The sequence below is a fragment of the Botrytis cinerea genome, chromosome 3, assembly GCF_000143535.2.
Source record: "Botrytis cinerea B05.10 chromosome 3, complete sequence".
Taxonomy (NCBI): domain Eukaryota; kingdom Fungi; phylum Ascomycota; class Leotiomycetes; order Helotiales; family Sclerotiniaceae; genus Botrytis; species Botrytis cinerea.
Window position 1 is genome coordinate 1,692,656 of NC_037312.1, and position 20,621 is coordinate 1,713,276.

Genomic DNA, 20,621 nt, shown 5'->3' on the forward strand with positions numbered 1-20,621 from the left:
TAGTAATGATGTCAAGAAAGCGGGAGAAGATGATGAGTCGAGGAGTAATAATTCTGAATTGAAAAGATAGGTATCCTGATATTATTCATTCCTATCCAGTGTTGAATGACTTCCGAGGAAGCGAGGTAACTAAGTATCCTATTTGCAAATATATTATCCGTCCATGCTCATGCATATCCCATTACCACATCCATAGTCAACAGCCCAACTCCAATGCGCCCTTGGCACTTTATTTCAGCGCCCGTTTTCACTTCATATCATTTCATACAAAAAAGAGATATCCCTCTCGGCTCCTCGGTTCTTAGTTCTCAAGATCTAATCCCTGAACGCTAATCTCCCATGCATGGTATCCGAATCTTCTCCGTGCATCGCCCACTTCAAATTCTGCTTTGTGTTTAATACCGGATTAGATTTCTCTAGTGTCGCTTCTTCTTCTTCTTCTTCCTCCTTTACATTTACCTCCTGTGATTTATCTTGCTCTGATTCCTGACTCGTCTTTTGTGTGTATTTTTGGATTGTCTGTGTTTGAGAAGATTGGGCACTCTGGAAAGATACGCCCGAGTCGATATTTTCGCCGCTGGGGTTGCATGTCTCGTCGGTGATTTCGTTGTCAGTCTCCATGTAGTCGTTGTCGTTGATGTCGTTGGGTTCTAAGAGGGATTTTTGAAAGGGTGCTTCGATGGACCAGTCGGTTACGCACTAGGGAGGGGGAGGGGTGGTTAGCGAGGGATTAGATGGGTGAAGTTTTGGGTAGGGGATGATAAGGATTGCGAAATTTAAAGAAGAGGGGAGGTGTACCTTGATGTCCAATTCTGGACATCGGTATCCGTAGATCTTCCACTTTCTAGCCCAGTATTTTTCGACTTGTTTGCCGAATCTCTGCGATGCCAAGAGTATTAGTCGACCACTTTATCCATCTTTTTTCTTTCGTGCTCGTTGATAGAACATCAAATAAATGGATAGCGAGAAGCACATACCTGTTCCACCGCCAGCCTCAACACTTCCTTCATCTCCGCTTCTACTTCCTTGATCGTCATGAGGATTCTATCCTCACCAAGCAGACTCCTCATACCGACAAAGTTTCTCATCACATCCCTCTTCGACCTCATCTCATCAAACATGCCTATCAAAAGCTTACACCATGCACCCTCCATCTCCGCCCTCCCAATAATCATCGCGCTCTCTTTCTCACTATCTTCTCCCACCCTTGAATTCCCATTCTCCCTCCTCTTCTTATCCCTATCCCTCCCCAACCATCCGTAATAGTTATCCACCTCCAAGCAAAACTCTAGATACCGATCTTTGTACGCCGCGAATTTGAGGAATACAGCGGTGTGAGAGGGATAGCGTGGCGTGATGGCTTCGAGAATATGGGTGCAGGAAATCGACCAGAGACGTGCCCAGGGACGATAGACGAGGGTTGGTCGGCCGTAGATGGAGAGAAATTGGGGTGAGAAATCGAGAGTGTGCTGTTGCGATTCGAGGACGCAGACGCCGGCGGAGATGAGAAATTCCTGGTCGCTTGATGGAGCGGGGACAGGTGGGTAAAGTGTGGTTGACATTTTTTAAGATGGGGTGTCGAACTGTGGTGGTGGATGAATTTTTGTGTTTTAGGGTTACTTGACTAAGACTGGTGGTATGTATGAAGACTTTACTAAACTTCTCGAGTTTCGAGATGGATGTGGAAGAATCTCTGAGAAGAGCTTTGTAGTGCGGTTCAAATAGAAGCCAGCCTTGTTTGTTCGGCACAGCCATTGGAAGATCGTGAGCTTGGATTGGGTGAAGATATTCACTTGAATTTTGTAGAAGAAGAGTAATATATGAAGTAAGACATTTAATATCCGATCGTGCAGTGAACATTCACTTACCTTCATCCTGAGAAGCATTCGTAGATTTTGTGATGTATTGATATCAAAAGATTCAACTGCCACTTGACAATCATTCACTTCATCTTTTGAATCTTGTCTGGGGACTGAACAACAAATTATCTTCGTTCGTACCCTGCTTATCTTCTCAACTCATTATATCGCCTAGCCCTCCATATAGGGTCTTTCGACGTCCCCTCAAACGGGACCTCTACTTCACGTCCAAAGACTTTGTCGATTGAAGCTCAGTTTGTCTGGGTGGTTAAGTGAAGTTGTGCGTACCGACTGGTTAATCCGAGAAGATTGTACCTCACAAGAAAAAACCCAAGTCATGTGTTATGGAACAAAAAAGGCAGGTGCGCTAGTCGTTCTTCCTCGACTTCAGTAATCGTACTAAACTCTCTTTCAACCCACACTTTCACATATCTCCAAATTTTCATCCTCGCAAACTCACTTCCAGCATCACAAAATTTATTCAAGACTCAAGATGGAGTTGAATCATGCTGCAAGTATCACGAGCATGCCGAGTAAATAATCCCCATTTACTTTTTACTCTTGACCAGGATACTAATGATCAATTGTGTAGAGATAGAAAAGAATGACCCAGGCCCATCCCCAGAAACCGAAATCGACAATCCATACAGGTACATCTTCGTGACAGAGGAGCCAGTGTTCCACAAATTCCCCAAGCTTCCTCGGGAAGCTCGTGATACGATTTGGGACTACGCTGTCGACGTTAACTCAACTTCTGAGGTTGTCTATTCCTGGCCTACCTTTCCCAATGCCCCTCTCCTCTCCCAAGTGTGCCAAGAATCAAGAGTGGCCTGTTTGAAGAGATACTCTACTTTCAGACATTCGGATGCGTCTGGCTTGAGTATACCGGTTATGCGTGCCTTTGGATTAGATTTCTACGCATGGATCAACTATGAGCGTGATGTACTCCAACTGTCTTCCGGATTTTGCCATTTAGTATCGGATCTGGAATGCAGGTGGGATTGTATCTCATGTCTTTGGCAGCCTTGCAAAGGTTCATTACTTCCAGTCAAAAAAGTCAAAAACCTTGTGGGTATACCATGACTCGAGTTTGGATGAGCTGCAAGATCGCCACAAAGTAGCACTGGACTAATATGATTGTCTAGGGTATTGACCACCACACATTCTGGCTCCTGATTAAATTCTCTGCTGGTGCATGGAAAACAGTCGTCAAGGTCTACCCAAATGTGACGCATTTGAAAATAATCAAAAAGAGTTACAGCTTCACTGAGCGGGGAATACCTCATAAGCGCTGCCTACAGCGCATTAAAATGGCCGAATTGCGCCAATGCAATTTCTTGCAGGATATTTTTTCTAATATGGAAAGCCATATTGCTAATTATGGCCCATTAATTTATGAGGTCGAATTTGTGAAGCCCGCCCCCAGCCCGGAATTGAAGAAGAAGATCATGAAATGCCAGAAACAGGAAGAAGAAGAGGAGGCCCTGAGGGATATGATGTATGGGCTGATTAAATGGTTCGAAAATGTATACGAGCAGGAATTGGAAGAGATAGGGGCATGGAAACAATGGCGGGAGGAGATTTCGATGCAGAAAATTAACCTACGATTACAGCAATAGGCTGCAGAGGAGGTTTTAGCTCAGTGGGAACAAGAGAGAAATCTCAAATAGGGTTGAGCTACATATGGAAGGTTTTCCCAAATAATTCATTCTCGCAAATGAAAACAGGAGGATATGGCACTCGTATGTTTGCTGTGCAAAACAGAAATGAGCAGGATAATGGTAGCAATTTAGCTTACATATCAATCACGGTCATATAGAATCATACAATGGCTTCAAAATTGGCCTCAGAATATCTCTACGTGGGTTTAAGATATTCCGAACTTGAAGTTTAAATAAGAATGGCTTACGCATAGTATAAAAGTGATAGAATCCAAGATTGTAGAAAAATACTTCATGAATTCGTCAACCGATATACACCGGAGAGAAAGAATCCATGGCCTTCACCTCTCGCACACTCGTGATTACTTCACTCTGGGAAAAAACAGGAAACATTAGTCTCTCACCCAAGAACCGATATATTCCCCCACACTCTCACCGCAATCAACGCTTCAAGTCGCCTTCCCTCTTTCACAAATCCCACCAACCAACCCATCAACCCCACTCCAACAACCTCACCCCATACTTCCCCACCCTACTTCCCCGCACACCACAACTTCTTACTATAAACCCATCGTTCCCCCTCCACATCCTCCACCGTATCCGGATTAAACCAAAATTTCTCTCCATGCGCACGGTACGTTACGCCGCGGAGACCAACGCCGAGTTCCGCTGCATATGTGCGGTCCTATTTTAGGCGTGAGCGAATTTCGTTTCTGGGAAGTGTGGGGTTCGAGTGAGAGCAGAAGAGAGGAGAGGATGACCTACCGTATTATTACCCTTCATTTTTCCCTGCCAGAGTTTCTTCGTGCATGTAAAGTGCCAGGGTTTCCACTGTTTGGTTTATGGATATTAGCGTTGTCCTCATGATCTTCCTCGTCATTTCAAAGTTTGCTCTCTTCGTTCTCTCCCAATCTACCTATCTCCACCACCACCACCACTCTCGCTCTGTATCCCCCCCTCCCCCAACTCATCGCCAAACCCTCCCCCTCCTAACCATCAAACTCCACAAACCAAAATAAAAGAAGAAGAAAACTCACTGCCCATTCCTCCCTCTCCCAATCCTTTTCATTCTCCAACGCCTGCCACCTCCAATGTTCATTATACGTCATATTAATCGAGCACGTTTCAACCCCATTATCAATGATCTTCCCTACAAACGGTTTATCGTTATCGAAGGGGAAGGTTGCGTAGTAGACGAGACATGCTCGAGCAAGGCCAGGGAGGAGAGAAAGAAAAGCGAAGAAAAGTGAGATGGAGTGGTGCATGCTGGACGTGTTAGGCTATTCTAGATCTATTCCAATTGATCGATGGAAGAAAAATGCAAAGGGGAACTTACATGCGATAAATGCGGATGGGAGATTGATCAGAATCAGAGGGTGAGCATCTCACGATATCTTCGCATCCCATACAACGACCCAATGAGTAGCCCTCCACGCAAATAAACAAGGTTCTCAAAGCTCTAATGTGGAAGTCTTCAAAACAAATAGGGCCTAAGAAAACAAAACCGACCTCGAGAAAAAATTCCATCACCAACTCCTTCCATAAATAGGACCTCCCTAGTATTCTCCGCTTGAGTAAAGCTGACAAGTACATACCTCGATTAGTTTATCCAAGCTCTTGGCAACTTCAGCCTTTATAGAGAAAGAAATGATAAGAGATATGTAGTGACGCATTACTTTTTCGGCGTTTTTATCCCTTTTTTCGGTTTTGGGGGAATATCCAATTGCCCCTAAAAAGAAAAATAGGGCGTTATTCGCTTAGCATCATGACCTATAAGAGTAAGGAGGCTGAAACCTCTCATTTTATCCAGTCTCCTTTTTATCTCCAAAATAAAGGAAGATAATCGATAGTGCGCTAGACTTCTAGCTGTGTGCTACATACGATATATACAATTCATTTGATGGAGACATCACACTTATCACAACATGTCACGATAGACTGATTTGCAGTATGAAAAAGGTCTGTATTCGTATTTCAATACTATTTGTTTTTAAAGCTGAAGTTATTGCGCACCAAAATTGGAAACGCAAACCGAAAAAGTTGCTGCGATCTACAGAAATGTAGGAATTGCTGTAGTTATCAAATGAGTGAATAGTAAACGGAAAAAGAAACGTGTCTTTCGCTCCCAACGAACAATCGGCATGGTTGAAAAATGCCTGGACAAATGAAGATGTTGAAAATTGGCATCTGCTTGCCTACACACCGAGGCTCTCGGAATAGAGAGTTATCTAGAAATCCAAGGATACGACCAGATCGTCCATGAAACAGGTAAGTGATCTGCCCAGTAACACATCAAAATGTTTAGATCCAAAACATCGAGTCTGTAATATCTTGATGAATATCAATTCTGCCTTGACCTATTGCATTGATAGACGGTGTTGTCTGAAGTCCAGGTTCTGGTGTAGTCTGGCCAGTTGGAGGATCATACTGGTCTGCAAGATATGCTCTCATGCGAGTGCACAGTAAGTCTGCGTAATATGCAGGCGGACATAGACTTACAGCCTTTGTAGCTCGCCCGAATAAGTGGCACATGTTATGAGTCAATTCTTCAAGAGAGTCGGCTGAAGTCGTATGGGGAGCCTTGACTTTCTGCGACCTGAAGATTTCGTCTAAAATGACAAAATAATGGCACGGCCTGGCCGTTCCCATTAAACTTTGGTGTGGTTGAAGAAAGAAGTCCCAGTTGCGAGATTCGGTAACACCACGATCGACCACAGTTCCGGCTGGACAGTTCGACTTGGAGTCTGCACTGTCAGTATCCTTTGGATAGAATCGCGTGTGATGACGCTTGCCGCAAACAATAATTGAGATTCTTGGCAGACTTCTCTTTGTATAATCTGCGGGATACTTCTGACGACAAGCATTTCTGATTTTTGGCAATTCTTCTTCGAGCGATAGGTTGTATTGCCCCTCCGATACACCATCTCTATAGATCAAAATATTGTCGGGTAAGATTCTGTTCTTTCTCTGCCAGATGTCCAATTGCCTAATGAGCATAGGTTCGAGATCTGATACCATCTCTTGACGAGCTTTGTCTTGTAAGCGACAGACACCGGACCATTGACCTAAGAGCTTATCGGTGCTTGTTACCATGGCAGCAACGCTGGGTGCTGTGTCTTTTGATCCAGGGGATGGATGTGTTACATCAATCCCGACAACCATTGTCTTGCCTTCGTTGATAATCCCAAGCTTATCGATTGTCTGGTTAATACCACCAGCCTTGAGATTGAATTTTAATGCAACATTGCCGAAGTATTGCGGATCTCCCTTTGTAAACTTGGAGTATTGTACGCAAACTGTATGTATACCGGCTTTGGTATCTCCGAACCTCTTTATCGTGTTGTAAAGCATTACATCATCCACTGGAAGGATGCATAAAAGAAAGTTGGGTTTCTTTATACCTGGAGCTGTAGACATCATTCGGAACACGTTTCCAATAGCAGCAGATGTAGCTGCTTCGTTGCCATCTTTATGCTTAGGAGTAGGCGCGGCTTTACCTATCCAACCTTTGACTCCAATCCCTGCACCCTGAAGGTGGATCCTGAATTGCTCGACTGTCCTAGCCGCATCGTCGTGATTCCATCTAGCACCACGTTTATCGGATTCAACCACCATGTAAGTCCAGCTGCCTAGATCTCCACAAGTATGGAAACGAGTGTCCCTCATATTCCAAGAACCATCTCTGGGTGTAGTTTTCATTGGGGCAAGTCTCCTGTCCTTGTAATTGATTGCGGGTGGTGGTAACACACGACCTTGAACGGTTATAAGGCTGTTACCAACTTGAACACCAAATTTGGAGAGAAGAGGATTGTCTTTAGTATTCAAGCCCAAGACTTGTTTACCGGAAGTGACAATAGACATTGCGTTGGGCTCTGGTCTTCTGTTTGCGAAATCCAACATCATACGAGTTTGATCTCCAAGTAATGCCTTTTTCACAATCTGACCTGGCTTTATGATACAAGCCTCCACCGGTAGGTAAGACGGGTTGAGGTTGTTGCCAACATTCACCACAGGAAATTTCGGATCCAAAACAACGTTCGGATATTTGGATTTGAAATAATCATAAACAGTAATGTACTTGTCGAGTGTTGAGGCTGGCTTGGAAGAGCCCTTCTTCGGCCCAGATTTTGGCGGAGCTTTGTCTTTCGTTGATGATTTTTCAGCAGAAATCCAAAATTTGACATCTTTTGGCCCAGCGGCATATCTAGCAACCTGAGGAGGATGTTCTTCGGTTCTACCATCACTTGGGCGAGCCAAATCCCAAATGGTCTTTTCTCGGGGAATGGTGATACCAGCCTTGGACTTTTTTGCAGGCAAATGAGTGACTTCGACCCGCTTTCCCTTTATCTTATCAACAACACTATGGGCATTGCCAAGTCTTTGAAAGAAAACGTTCAATGGGCCACGCTCGAGGAAAACGGAGTGAGTGACGTTTACGTTCAATAAAAGTCGACCAGTAGCTGGTCTAACACTCTGATAGAAGCCGCGTATAGCCTCTAATCCATAATTTAGGGTCGTGAAATTATGCTCGTTTCCTCTTTGAGCTGTGGAGAAGTGTCTATTGTTTGCAATAGAAACAGTTCCTTTCTCGCTCTTGGCGAAGAATCCCATCACCGTATTCATGGCCTGAATCGCTTCCTCTCTTTGAACTTCGGATACAGTGGCTGCAGATCTATTGCCGAGACTTTGAACGAGGTCGGGGATAGTGTAAGAAGTTGGAGAGCCGATCCGGACCTTGTAAATTTGGGCATTTTCATGTGGATCGTCTTCCCCTTCGTTTCGCCAAGGAATGCTGAAAACACGCTCCTCTTTGAAAGGCAATTTATTCGGTGTAATGATCATAGAAGCATAATCTGTGGTTAGCGGAATGTTTGCAAATTCCGGTAACTCGAGGATGAGCCTGAAAAGCTGCTCCCGTTTCTTCTTTTTGTCGTCCATGCTCGGGGATATAGTGACCGGGTAACGACCCAAGGCAAAACTGGGGCTTGTGTTTAATGCGAAATAATTAGCATACAGCTGAACTTTTCGACCATTATCGCCGTATCCTGGGCGAGAAGGAAATTTTTGGTTGAGCGACATCTTATCCAAGGCATTGATCCCGGATGAGCTCTTGTGGTACTCATCTTCCATTTTCGCGACTCTTGCATCAGGTGCTTCTGCTGGATAATTAGGGTCTCTGTAAAGCGTATTAGATCACTGCTCGGAGTACATTGCAAGCACCTTACTTGAAAATGGACACTGGGCCACCCCGACCTCCACCACGGCCTCCACCACGGCTACCATAAGTACCACGATTTCCACGATCCCCGCCTCCTCGACCGCCACCTCCGTAACCACCACGATCCCCGCCTCCTCGTCCACCACCTCCGTAACCACCACGATCCCCACCTCCTCGTCCACCATGCTCTCCACCGCCTCGTCCACCACGATCACCACTTCCACCTCGTCCACCACGATCACCACTTCCACCTCGTCCACCACGATCACCACCTCCTCGTCCACCACGCTCACTACTTCCACCTCGTCCACCACGATCTCCGCCGCCGCGACCACCGCGGCCACGTCCACGTGCAGCCGGGTCAAAAGACATGGTATGGCTCAAGAGGGTTCTCTCAAAGGGAAAGAGCGCTGAGTAAATCTAAGAGTGGGTGTTAGAAAGCAAAATAAGAAGGCTGGACAGGCAAGCCTGAGCGATGAAAGTCACGAAGATGAGCTTTCCCCATCTTGGAATAACAAAAGTAGCATATTGTAATATAAGTAGAACATTATGAAATGAGCATGTGTGCCATATGACTACCAAAGCGGGCCTTCTTTGTGGGTGGGAGAAACATGCTGTTTGGCCGAACTGAACGAAAAAGCGTGAAACATCGTGACACCTTATGAGTCATAAAACATAAAGAAATCATACATTGTGCGTGCTAATAAAGAAAGGTGAAGTCAATGGGGGTTGAAGAATCATGCGTCGTTGTGGGCCGAGCATGATTTGTAAGGATCAAAGTGATAGAGATTCTTGGAAAAAAGAATTGTGCCACGAAAAAATGGTCAAGTTATTCCATGGTTGACGAAATTATATCTTGAGATAAACATAAGGCATACCTTTTGGAAGCTGAATTAAGAAGCTAGACAAACGGCCGACAGTGAGCAATAGTGACAGCCGATATGGATGTTCAGTTGCGTCGCGGCAAAGATTGTTTTTAAGAAGAATGGGTTAATGGCAGTTATGTTTTCTTGTTATGTTGGCGAGATAAGTAGCAAGAGGAGTTCCAAAATAAGTGAGGGGTTCGCTTGCTGCAGTAATCGTGTTAGCAAACGCAAAGGGATGCATGCATAAGAGTGATATATGGAGCCTTCTCGCGACTTGGAGAAAAAGCCGAATCCAAGTATGCCTCGTAGCACCTTTCGATAGCCCGAGGCGAACCAAACTGAAAGACCATATGGCTGCTCAGAGATGTAAATGGGATTCAGCAATCAGATAGCAGCTCAAACAGCTGGCTCTTTCTCCGGCCGCGAGGCTTTGTGAGTAGCAGGATTGTTGAGCTACTTACTTGTTTGTGCTCGTCGAGCTTGCAATTAGAACAGAGGGCAACAGAGAAACGCTTGGGATTTCATCAAAATCCAAAAGATGAAATATATGATATTTCAGATAAGTCGGAGATGTTGAAATATAAAATGATGAAATATTCGCATGGTTGATAGGAAAAGAAGGTTGAGAAGTAAGAAAGCAAGAAAGAAAGAGTTTGGAGATAACCTTGGAGGGCAACGTAGCTGCAGCTCACAGCCCCGGCAAGAACGATTGGTGAGGGATGCAGGACCATCATGTTGATATTTCATTACCCCACTTTCTCTTTGATGCAAGTTTGGCAGAACCGCCAGGCAAACGATAAAGAGTCAAAAGCGCGTTGTGATTTGTGTAAATACAATCCGACGATATCAGGTTAGCTCAATAGTAAATGCTTCTTTTCGTTGCTATCGTTCTCAGCTATTGTAGGAGCAGAATTGTGTAATGCTCCCTTCCTCAAGTTCGAAAGTTGAAGAGAATCTCAACGAAAACTCAATTCGTACATTCACCAAAGGAGCGGGACAACGACAGTAATCCGTACACACAAACACAGTGTGGATCTTTTTCTACGCGTGGTCACATGCTTGATTGAGAGGAGAGAATCCCGAGTTTTTGCCTCCAGTTATGTGGTTTGCAGCAAATCATCATTGTTAGAATAATTGATTGAATGCTGTGCGACGGTGATGTGTCAAGCCGTCGTGTGACCTAACCATGTATGCTGCCACCCTGCAGCTCTTTGAACCAAGAAAACTTGTCGTGAGTCTCCAATTGCGGCAAGGCAACAGCAAACGAAGAAAGAGTCATCTTTTGATGCAACATCAATCGGTGTCAAGACTGGGTAACGATTGCCAGGCTTTCTGTACACGACAGTAAGTTGACAACCTCCATGGTCCAAGGTAAATAAGCACCGCCCATTGAGATTGCTATGCGCAGGCTAGGATGACCTCTACTGAAACATGGCGTATTGTTTTATAACATCGAATCATCGGAAGCACTGCAACTCTGTTTGTTCATGAATATGCTACCCAGACTCCCATTTGGCCATTTGGCTTTTGTCAATATATCACTGGGAAGCAATCTACAAAAGGGTGCTTCAATTGGCTGAATGCGTAATCACCATTGCTTCTTCGAGAATCACGATGCAGGATTGCTTGAATTCAATTCAACAACAGAGAAGTGCCATAGTGCGAGGCCGTGTGCCGCAACTAAAGGGAGCGTCAGGATCGCCGCACACAAACCTCCATATCTCGCCACTACCCCGGACTACGGGGTATAGCGATGGCCGATGAGAATGCCATACATATCTGTGGCTTTCTTGGCTGGCTACTATGGCGAATGAAAGGAGCTTGCAGTTGTTTGATGAATCATAGGCATGCCATCGACAAAGAAGTCAATTTATTGACAATAACTTCAAATATTAGCCTCATGACTTTTCCACACCCATTAAGTTAATCAGTAAGCGGACGATGTTGCAATTGTTCTCGACTTCTCTGCCGAGCAGGCATGTGTCGCTGCTTCCTTATTGAGATTTAGACTGCCTCGTTGAAACTTTTAGGCACACTTGTCTGCCATTAACTCCATCGATTATCCAAGGGAGGAATTACTTGGGGGATCGAAATCAACACCGTCAACCCAAACAAACCCAAAGCCAAAGGCAAACCCATCATGGAGGAACATAAAAACGAGATCGATATATACAATGCATCGGATTCGCTTTCCAAAAACAACACACCAGAGGAATCTGCACCAGTGAACATACCTCTGCAGAAAGAACTAAGTTCGAGCCCTGACGAACTCGATGGCGAAGAGGCAGTTTACCCTCATGGCTTGAAGTTGGTCGTCATTCTCGCCGCGCTCTGCCTCGCGGTCTTTCTAGTAGCTCTAGATCAGACCATTATCGCAACTGCCATCCCAAAAATAACAGATCAGTTCAATAGCATACAAGATATTGGATGGTATGGAAGTGCATATCTGTTGACGACCACGGCTCTACAACCGACTTTCGGTAGGATATATACTATATTCAGCGTAAGCAAGACAGCAAGTACTTCTCATTGTACGGCGCGAGGCTCATAAAATGATGCAGATCAAAATTACCTTCGTCGTGGCTATCGTCATTTTCGAAATCGGGTAATGTGATAGCATAACTATGTAAATGCGCATATGAGTTAATAGATGAAATAGTTCTTTGGTTTGCGCTACTGCGCTGAATAGTACTGCATTGATTATAGGTAGAGCTGTTGCTGGTATCGGTGTCGGTGGCTTGTTCTCGGGAGCGATTGTTATTTTGGCATATTGTTGTAAGTGCAAGATTTTCTGGGCTCGGTGGCAATATGGAATGGCTTCAACCGACTTCAACGTTCACTTTTAGCGTTTTTATCTTTCTGAACAATGCTGACTTGACGAATAGTACCCCTGCGAAAACGGCCAGCTGCTTTTGGTCTGATGTGAGTGGATACGCCTTTGTAAATAGGAACTTGCTTGTAACGACTTAGATGGTTTTGGTATAATTACTGACAGGATGCAAATTCAGCGGAGGAATGTGGGGGATTGCTTCGGTCGCTGGACCATTACTTGGAGGTGTCTTCGTAAGTTCAGTTTGACACTTCACGAGAGCAGATACTGATCAAAATAGACAGACAAGGTATCTTGGCGGTGGTGCTTTTATATCAATCTACCTATCGGCGCTATCGCTATTGCTGTGATAGTGGTCTATCTCAAAATCCACCGCGCCAACAACCCCGAGAACCTCTCCATTCTTGCCCGTATCATGAAGCTGGATCTCATCGGCACTATCATTATCATCCCGGCCGTTGTCTGCCTTCTACTTGCTCTCCAATGGGGCGGTACGACATACCCATGGAGTTCTGCTAAGATCATCGGTCTTCTTGTTGGATCCATCTTGCTATTCATTCTGTTCGTCATCTCCCAAATTGTTCTTGGCGACAAAGGCATTCTGCCTCCTCGCTTCTTCAAAAACCGTAACACACTACTGGCATATGTCTTCGCATTTCTCTTCGGTGCAGGTTTTTTTGCTTTGATCTTCTACCTGGCAATCTATTTCCAGTCTGTTAAGGGATCTTCCGCTACTAGAGCCGGCATTGAACTCCTTCCGCTCTTGATATCCACTGTCATGTCCTCCATAGTGACTGGAGGTCTTATCACTGTAATCGGATATTACACCCCCGTGATGATTTTTTGTATGATACTGTTCGCTGTCGGTTCGGGTCTCATCACTACCTTCTCTCTTACCACACCATTTGCTTCGTGGTTCGGCTTCCAAATCATAACCGGTATTGGAATTGGCGTCGGTTTTCAGGGCGGCGTCCTAGTAGTCCAGACCGTTGTCCCACTAGTAGATGTTCCAGTCGGGTCAGCCTGCGTGTCGTTCTTCCAATCCCTGGGCGGCGCCCTCTTTATATCTGTCTGTCAAACTCTCTTTCAAAATGGTCTAAAATCTGGAATAGAAAAGTATGCTCCACAACTTGATCCTCAATTATTCTTACACAGCGGAGCAACGGAAATCCAGCAATTGCTAGCACAATTAAATCAAGAAGAAGCGATAGGTGCTGTGCGACAAGCTTATGTGGAAGGCCTCACGCGTTGTTATTGGGTGACTACTGCATGTGCGATTGGCAGTTTCCTGGCGGTATGCGGACTGGATTGGAAAAGTGTGAAAAGGGGGCATGGACAGGAAAAAGAGATGGAGAAGAGGAAGGAAGAGAAGAACAAAATTGCAAACGGTGGAGAGATGGCCCTGTAAGATATGGATAAGCGGCGTGCACTTGACAGTTCAAACTTTTCCATACACTTGTAAATCTTGCATTACTAGTAGAGCATCCACTCAATCTAGCATTAAACTCGGAGCTCTCCTGATACAGCAACATCAGTCAAGTCCTTGGAATCATTTGATTTCGAGGCCCAAGTCAAAGATATAAGAATATTATACATCGATATCGTTAAGCCTCAAGCGACTACTTTATATCAAAATGAAGCCAGACATTGATGTCTACTTTCGAATCTTTGAGCTAGGGATATCCAACCCATTTGAAAACACAAAATCATACATACATACATCCAACTGCAAGAACATATTGAAGATCACACCATACCGCATGAAAAACGCACTAAAACGAAACTCCATCAAATTTCCAGAACTCAATGCTCGTTCGTGCACACACCACCCCCATTCTTATTCTTCCGAACAATCTCCCAGCCCCTCCCTCCTATTGGCGCGATAATCCTCTCCCGTTCCCCGCAAAATCCAAACCATTTCACCGGCGTGTTTCTCCAGCTTCTCACGTCCCTGGTCTAGGATCACCCCAGACTCCAGATTATGATGATGGAGGGTTGGATTTCCCCACAAACTGTTCCTGGGTATCGTTTACGTAGATCCCACCTCAAGCTGTGAAATACACCATCGCGGAATACAACAGCATGAACAGAGATAAATCTCGAGCCCCATATTTGGGTTGAATTTCTACTTAATCAAATAAGGTTTGCAGTGACATCGCCATTGCATCCAATCCAAGACATTGCTGCCAAACTAAGCTTCACATCTCCATCAGCCATTCCGGTACCTGACTGGAAAATCGTTCGTCCGAATCCTTATCCTCCTTGGCATCCCATGAACCATGCACCTAGACGCAGACTAGCAGCAAACAAGCTCTTACATGCGAGCTTTCCAGACAAGGGCATTTATCTCCAGGCAAAAGGAGAGACCCAAGACTTCCTATCTCAAATGATATCACCGGTAATGGCGGAGACGCATATATGTACAAGTCGGTGAGGGGGGGAATGGTGAAGCTAGACCTGGGTCATGAATTATTCCGAAGTACCGGCAAGTTGTAATCCACCCATGGATGAAGTTCTCTATCAAAGCTTGGATTCGTATTTAAACCATAAAGTACCCTTCTCGGCCTTTTTTCACTCGCTCTTTTTTTTCTCCAGTTCGATTGTCATATTTGTTTTCAATCGACCGTCAAAGGAAGTCCTTACAATGGTTCGCCCGTTATTATTTCTTGCTTCTCTGCTTCCAATCGTCTCAGCAAGCTGGAACATCAACAGCGAGACACATAGACATGCTTGTCAAAAACACTCGAAGAATCCGTTGCAAGGGTGCGATTTGCAAAAGACGAAATACGTAGATTTCGCAGGGAATGGTTCGAATTTCAAGACAGTGCAGTCCGGTATGTAATTGGATTCCCCATAAGATATGATGTGAGAAGTGCTAGGGACGAACTGAGGCTAAATGTGAATGCCTGTAGCTGTGGCAAGTTTGCCAAATAACACTGATACATATGTTATCCTTATTGCATCCGGAAACTATACAGAGCAGGTGAGAATTGTGTTTGATTGATTCTTGGGCCCAACCTCTTCCTATGCTAACATCGAATTGTAGGTCAACGTCACTCGTCGTGGTCCCACATACTTGCTCGGCCAAACCGCAAACCCGAACAATCAATCTGCGAACACTGTCAACATCATCTGGAAGGCGGTTGCTGGTACTGGGGATAATGCTTACACATCCACTTTGACCGTTGCACCGAATCTCAATGCATCATTGACTGGAAGTGGAACGACTGGATTTGCTGTCCCGCCAGGAACACCATTTGGATGCTCAGATTTTAGAACATACAATCTGAATTTGATCAATGATTTTGTGCCATACTGTGAGTCGCCATCTTTTGCAGGGGAGAAAACAGAGGCCCTGAAAAGATCTATTGGAAGGAATGGTGGATCGAGAAGGAAAACGTTCTAACAAATTAATAGCTGATGGACCTTCCCTTGCATTGAGCATAAGTTATGCAAACGGCGGCTTCTACCATACCGGCTTTTACAGCTACCAAGATACTGTATGTCCATCTACCTGCTCATCATCCTCCCCATTCATCCAAACTAACACATCCAAGATTTACGTAGGAAAACTATCCAACTCCTACATGGCTCAATCTGTTGTCGCCGGTCAGACCGATTTCTTCTACGGCTTCGGAACTCTCTGGGTCACCAACACACAAATCTTACTTCGATCATGGTATGTATATCGAAATCTGCCTTGGAAATAAGAAGCTGACTTCTTTCAGTGGTGGAGGAATTACTGCATGGAAGGGATCCAACACTACTTTCGAGAACAAATACGGAGTGTACATCGTGGATTCAACTGTGCAGAAAGCAAATAGCAGCTTGAGTATTAAAGGAAAATGCCCACTTGGCAGACCTTGGGTACGTTTTCCCCCCCAGTCTATACCCTCCACCAAAAAGCAAGCTAATCATAATTCAACAGAATGCACAAATGCGATCCATCTTCGCCCGCACCTACCTCGATGATTCGATTCTCCCCACAGGTTATATCGATTGGGCTCCTTCCCGCTACAATGCCAGCAATGGTAATTACAGCACCGTCCAAGCTGAATATAAGAATTATGGACCTGGATACAACGCAACTGCAAGAGCTCTTTCGTTGTTTGATGTCCAATACAACGACAGCGAGTGGGCTCCTTATAGTAGCCCAGCTGAGGTTTTCCAGGACCCTGAAGGGAAATTCGGGGATGTGAGCTGGGTAGATTTTACCGTTTAATTTGATTGGTGAGGAGAGAGCTCGAGTTACATGGCACATGAAGTATATATAATGTTAAACAAAGAATTGATGATTTACACGTCAATATTTAATAATCAAACTGTTGGTTTCTTAAAAACGTAAAAACATCCGAATCTTAATTGGGATCCAAGAACAATCAGCCATTTCGAGATTGTTCAAGCCGAAACTGAAGATTTAGAAGTACTCTGGTTAAGATATTCAAGTTTTAGATATTGTGTTCGATTTCATCTAGGGAACGGGAGGGGGATGAGTTACATACAATAAATTGTCTAGCATGACTAAGCGGCACCTTCCCCATCCCACATCAGAGTTAAGATACTACTAGCGTAACAAAAGCACTTTACGCGACCTTCGATAATCAAATCGCGTTCCCTCAAACAAAGTTACCAAATAACAAGTTCCGGTCTCAACTCGCCATTGTTGAACAATTTGCCAACAACAACAAAAATCTCAAAATGGCTTCTAACAACGATGTCGCAGATGAAATCCCCCCTCAAATTAATCCATACGAAGTTCTTGGTATTGAGAAAACTGCCTCTGAAGATGAGATCAAACGCGCATATCGCAAAAGCGCTTTGAAGCACCATCCAGGTATGTTATAAGATTTATTGATATGGTTCTATACTATGAATACATAACCTACATACCCTATAATATCTTGGAAGGACTGTCATTATCAGCCACATAGGCCCGCTGCATAAAGTGAATTCAGACAACTAACAACCTCCCAGACAAAGCACCAGAACATCTCAAATCTGATTCGCATACCAAATTTCAAGAAATTGCTTTCGCATATGCTATCCTCTCCAATCCAAACCGTCGCAAGCGCTATGATCGTACCGGATCGACCTCTGAGTCTGTCGATGCTGACGGATTCTCCTGGACCGAATTTTATTCCGAGCAATACAAAGACGTTGTTACTACTGATGCCATTAATCAATTCGCCAATGTTTACAAAGGTTCTGACGAGGAGAAAGATGATTTGCTCAATGCATATACTAAATACGAAGGAAAATGGGGAAAGATGTATCAAGTCATTATGTTAAGTGATCCAGTTGAGGATGAAGAACGATTCCGCGGGATCATTGAGGAAGCAATCAAAACTGGAGAAGTCGAGGAATATGCTGTCTTTAGGAAGGAAACTAAGGCTTCGAAGGATAGAAGAATGAAGAAGGCTAGAGCGGAGGAGAAAGAGGCTGCGAAGGCTGCGAAACAAATGGGTGTTGATAAATTGTTGAAGGGATCTAGTGGGGATGTACCGGAGCAAAGTAAGAAGCAAAAGAAAAAGGTCCCTGGCCATATGGATGACCTGGCGGCTATCATTCAGGCCAGACAGGCTTCAAGGGGTGGCTTTTTCGATAATTTAGAGGCAAAATATGGCGGAAGCAAATCGGCCAAGGGTCCTGCTGAGCTGAGTGAAGAAGAGTTTCAAAAAATTCGAAACGGTCTAGGGAAGAGCAAGGATAAAGCCAAGGGCAAGGGAAAGAAAAGAGTATTTGACTCCGAGGATGAGGTTGAAGAAGATGAAAAACCGGCACCAAAGAAGAAGTTATCGAGAGGCAAGAAGAGAGAACTCGAGGTAGAGCAAGAAGACGAAGACGAAGATGTAGAAATGGACGACGTTGGCGATGACTTTCAAGCAGAAGAAGCTGAGGAAGACGAAGAAGAAGTCGAGTCTGAGCCTGAGCTTAAGAAATCGGCTTCTAAGAAAAGAGCAAAGAAGCAACCAACTCGGCAATCCAAGCGCGGAAAAACAGCTCGGGCATGATTTTATGAATAGGGAAATGGAGTTTGCGAGGATTTGGTCTTTTCATATATGGTCGGATGGATACAACATTCATAGAAGAAGGCGTCGATAACTACAATGATTTTTTTAATGCGAAGATTTACCCATTTTTACTTTTAACAAAAAACACAACTCCATAAATGTGTATGCATTTGATTCCAGCTTTTTATACACATCTTACTCCATGATGAAGTTGACTTCTGATTGCTCACGCACCCTGCTCTACCAATTGCTTGCTACAATTTTTGATAATCCAATAATGTTCTGACAATTGTTTGAGGATATTTCGCACATCCTAAATGCTCAAACATGCTTATTATAATATCAAATATTAAAGGCTAGAGTTAACTACAGACATAAAGATCATCTTGAATCTATTAAATCTAAACTTCTTCCCACGAGTAGTACTGCCCGGCATTCACACGTGACACACCCTCCCCACGCGTCAACCTCGCGATTTCCATCTCCACTTTCCATGCCCCGAAACACCAAAAACATTTCCCAAACACGAGCGAGCGAGCATTCCAACAAAACAAAACGAAACAAGACAATCCACCGATTAAAACTTCGCATCTGTCTTGCATCAACAGAAACCCATCGATTTGCCGATTAAAAAGTCTCTTCTTTTCGCACCATGCTCCAAAAGAAAATGTCATGACACCCCCTTCATCTGCCGTCGCGCCGGCCCTCTTACCGCCAAATCTCTATAGTCTCTCACCTACCATCCACAAATGGTGTGCGTTGCGCTGTGCGGATATCGTTTCTTTGACTACTAGGGGTGTTTATTTTGAAGGTTTGTTCATTTTTTCATTTATTTATCTTGTCGATCCTTCTCCTCGACTTTCGGACTCTTCAACTGCCTGCTCGTCGTGCTTCGAGTTTGGATTTGGGGGCCTCGAAAGAATGATTCCTCCACACCATAGCGCCACGTTGTAAATAGATAGATGAATCCCACGGGCGTAGACAGAAAATCCAGCTAATCTAAGAAAAACCCCCCTCGAAGATAAACTAATTCACCACTACCTCAACCATCCCATCCGCTACATTAAACTCATCGGGCTCATCGTCTCCATCGATACCTTTGCCCGTCGTCGCGTTTACACTATCGATGACTCAAGCGGGGCATGCATCGAATGCGTTGCACTCCTACCACTCCCATCCCCAGAGACTCCCCAAGCCCCTCCCAGCAAGCCCTCCAGCAGCCCTTCCATCTCGACGCCCCAAATCCCCTGGGACGACATCTCGGAATGCAAAGTCGTGCGGATTCTGGGAATCGTGGATTCATACATGCAGGTTCCGCAATTGCAGATTGTGAAGATGGGGATTGTGGGGAGTACGGATGTGGAGAGGAAGTGGTGGGATGAGTGTCGGGGGTTGAAAGATCCGGAGATGGGGATTTTGGGTAGGGAATGGGTGGTGGGGAGGGAGGAGATGGAGAGGTGGAAGAGGAGGGAGAGGAGGAGGAAGGCGAGGGAGGAGGAGAAGAGGGGAGGGGGGAGAGATGGGCGTGCGGTGAAGATGAAAATGAAGGTTGGTAGTGGTAGCAGGAGAAGAGAGGATACCGAGAGAGTTGAAGAGGAGCGAGAGCTGGCGAGCAAAAAAATTATAAACTCCCAACCACGTTCTTCAACCATCAACTCCAATCCCACCTCCACCACCACCTCCAAGCCCAACCCCTCTCGCGCTCCCCACGAAACCTCCCCCAACAAACCTCTCCCCCGTCCGCCCATCCGCAAAAGATTCATACCCACGATCGTCCCCGACCTATCCAACTACGACACCTTCGGCTATTAATCATAATCCACACCTTTCCAGCACGAAGGAGAACCCTTCCAAGAAAGGAAATTGAAAAGCGCAAAAGAGATCCCCGAGCCACGCATTCCGGTAAATAATCAAACGTGATTGATTTACGTCACTTGGGCTACCACGTGTATCCATATCCATATCCATATCCATATCCATACCTATATCCATGAATACGAGGTACGAGATACGAAATGTGATATAGGCTACAGGACACGGGATACGGGATACGAGATATAAGATCTTGGATGTGACATAGCCTCGTAGCCTCACAGCAGCATAGCCTTCGTTCATCGAAGGGGCTTTAGCGAGGAACTCAGGATTGCATATGAAAATGGTGGAGTCTGTTACAATG

General features: G+C 44.9%; 8 protein-coding genes across 8 annotated transcripts; 5 read left to right on the plus strand and 3 right to left on the minus strand.

Annotated features, from left to right (window-relative positions):
- Positions 1 to 76: 76 nt before the first annotated feature.
- On the minus strand, positions 77 to 2,002 carry BCIN_03g05010 (hypothetical protein). The gene is made up of 3 exons (XM_001560716.2): positions 978 to 2,002; positions 799 to 879; positions 77 to 699 (listed from the first exon to the last, which is right to left on the minus strand). Exons 1-3 carry the CDS (start codon positions 1,560 to 1,562, stop codon positions 316 to 318), a joined length of 1,050 nt encoding a protein of 349 aa, XP_001560766.1. The 5' UTR covers positions 1,563 to 2,002; the 3' UTR covers positions 77 to 315.
- Positions 2,003 to 2,181: 179 nt separating this feature from the next.
- Positions 2,182 to 3,687, plus strand: BCIN_03g05020 (hypothetical protein). The gene is made up of 3 exons (XM_024691989.1): positions 2,182 to 2,392; positions 2,452 to 2,927; positions 3,005 to 3,687. Exons 1-3 carry the CDS (start codon positions 2,353 to 2,355, stop codon positions 3,476 to 3,478), a joined length of 990 nt encoding a protein of 329 aa, XP_024547762.1. The 5' UTR covers positions 2,182 to 2,352; the 3' UTR covers positions 3,479 to 3,687.
- Positions 3,688 to 3,774: 87 nt separating this feature from the next.
- BCIN_03g05030 (hypothetical protein) lies at positions 3,775 to 5,380 on the minus strand. The gene is made up of 4 exons (XM_024691990.1): positions 4,857 to 5,380; positions 4,558 to 4,786; positions 4,286 to 4,351; positions 3,775 to 4,205 (listed from the first exon to the last, which is right to left on the minus strand). The coding sequence occupies exons 1-4, from the start codon at positions 5,111 to 5,113 to the stop codon at positions 4,053 to 4,055; spliced, it is 705 nt and encodes a 234-aa protein (XP_024547763.1). The 5' UTR covers positions 5,114 to 5,380; the 3' UTR covers positions 3,775 to 4,052.
- A 66-nt stretch (positions 5,381 to 5,446) lies between these two features.
- Positions 5,447 to 10,589, minus strand: BCIN_03g05040 (hypothetical protein). Its single transcript, XM_024691991.1, has 4 exons — positions 10,066 to 10,589; positions 9,617 to 9,808; positions 8,746 to 9,158; positions 5,447 to 8,696 (listed from the first exon to the last, which is right to left on the minus strand). The coding sequence occupies exons 3-4, from the start codon at positions 9,108 to 9,110 to the stop codon at positions 5,822 to 5,824; spliced, it is 3,240 nt and encodes a 1,079-aa protein (XP_024547764.1). The 5' UTR covers positions 9,111 to 9,158; positions 9,617 to 9,808; positions 10,066 to 10,589; the 3' UTR covers positions 5,447 to 5,821.
- A 469-nt stretch (positions 10,590 to 11,058) lies between these two features.
- On the plus strand, positions 11,059 to 14,120 carry Bcmfs1. Its single transcript, XM_024691992.1, has 6 exons — positions 11,059 to 12,107; positions 12,166 to 12,209; positions 12,264 to 12,379; positions 12,490 to 12,526; positions 12,613 to 12,667; positions 12,715 to 14,120. The coding sequence occupies exons 1-6, from the start codon at positions 11,745 to 11,747 to the stop codon at positions 13,840 to 13,842; spliced, it is 1,743 nt and encodes a 580-aa protein (XP_024547765.1). The 5' UTR covers positions 11,059 to 11,744; the 3' UTR covers positions 13,843 to 14,120.
- A 912-nt stretch (positions 14,121 to 15,032) lies between these two features.
- BCIN_03g05060 (hypothetical protein) lies at positions 15,033 to 16,806 on the plus strand. Its single transcript, XM_024691993.1, has 7 exons — positions 15,033 to 15,268; positions 15,347 to 15,417; positions 15,481 to 15,751; positions 15,852 to 15,934; positions 15,992 to 16,113; positions 16,163 to 16,301; positions 16,363 to 16,806. Exons 1-7 carry the CDS (start codon positions 15,079 to 15,081, stop codon positions 16,654 to 16,656), a joined length of 1,170 nt encoding a protein of 389 aa, XP_024547766.1. The 5' UTR covers positions 15,033 to 15,078; the 3' UTR covers positions 16,657 to 16,806.
- A 178-nt stretch (positions 16,807 to 16,984) lies between these two features.
- BCIN_03g05070 (hypothetical protein) lies at positions 16,985 to 18,624 on the plus strand. The gene is made up of 2 exons (XM_001560722.2): positions 16,985 to 17,268; positions 17,409 to 18,624. Exons 1-2 carry the CDS (start codon positions 17,133 to 17,135, stop codon positions 18,443 to 18,445), a joined length of 1,173 nt encoding a protein of 390 aa, XP_001560772.2. The 5' UTR covers positions 16,985 to 17,132; the 3' UTR covers positions 18,446 to 18,624.
- A 243-nt stretch (positions 18,625 to 18,867) lies between these two features.
- BCIN_03g05080 (hypothetical protein) lies at positions 18,868 to 20,338 on the plus strand. Its single transcript, XM_001560723.2, has 2 exons — positions 18,868 to 19,256; positions 19,467 to 20,338. The coding sequence occupies exons 1-2, from the start codon at positions 19,118 to 19,120 to the stop codon at positions 20,255 to 20,257; spliced, it is 930 nt and encodes a 309-aa protein (XP_001560773.1). The 5' UTR covers positions 18,868 to 19,117; the 3' UTR covers positions 20,258 to 20,338.
- The last annotated feature ends 283 nt before the right edge of the window (positions 20,339 to 20,621 follow it).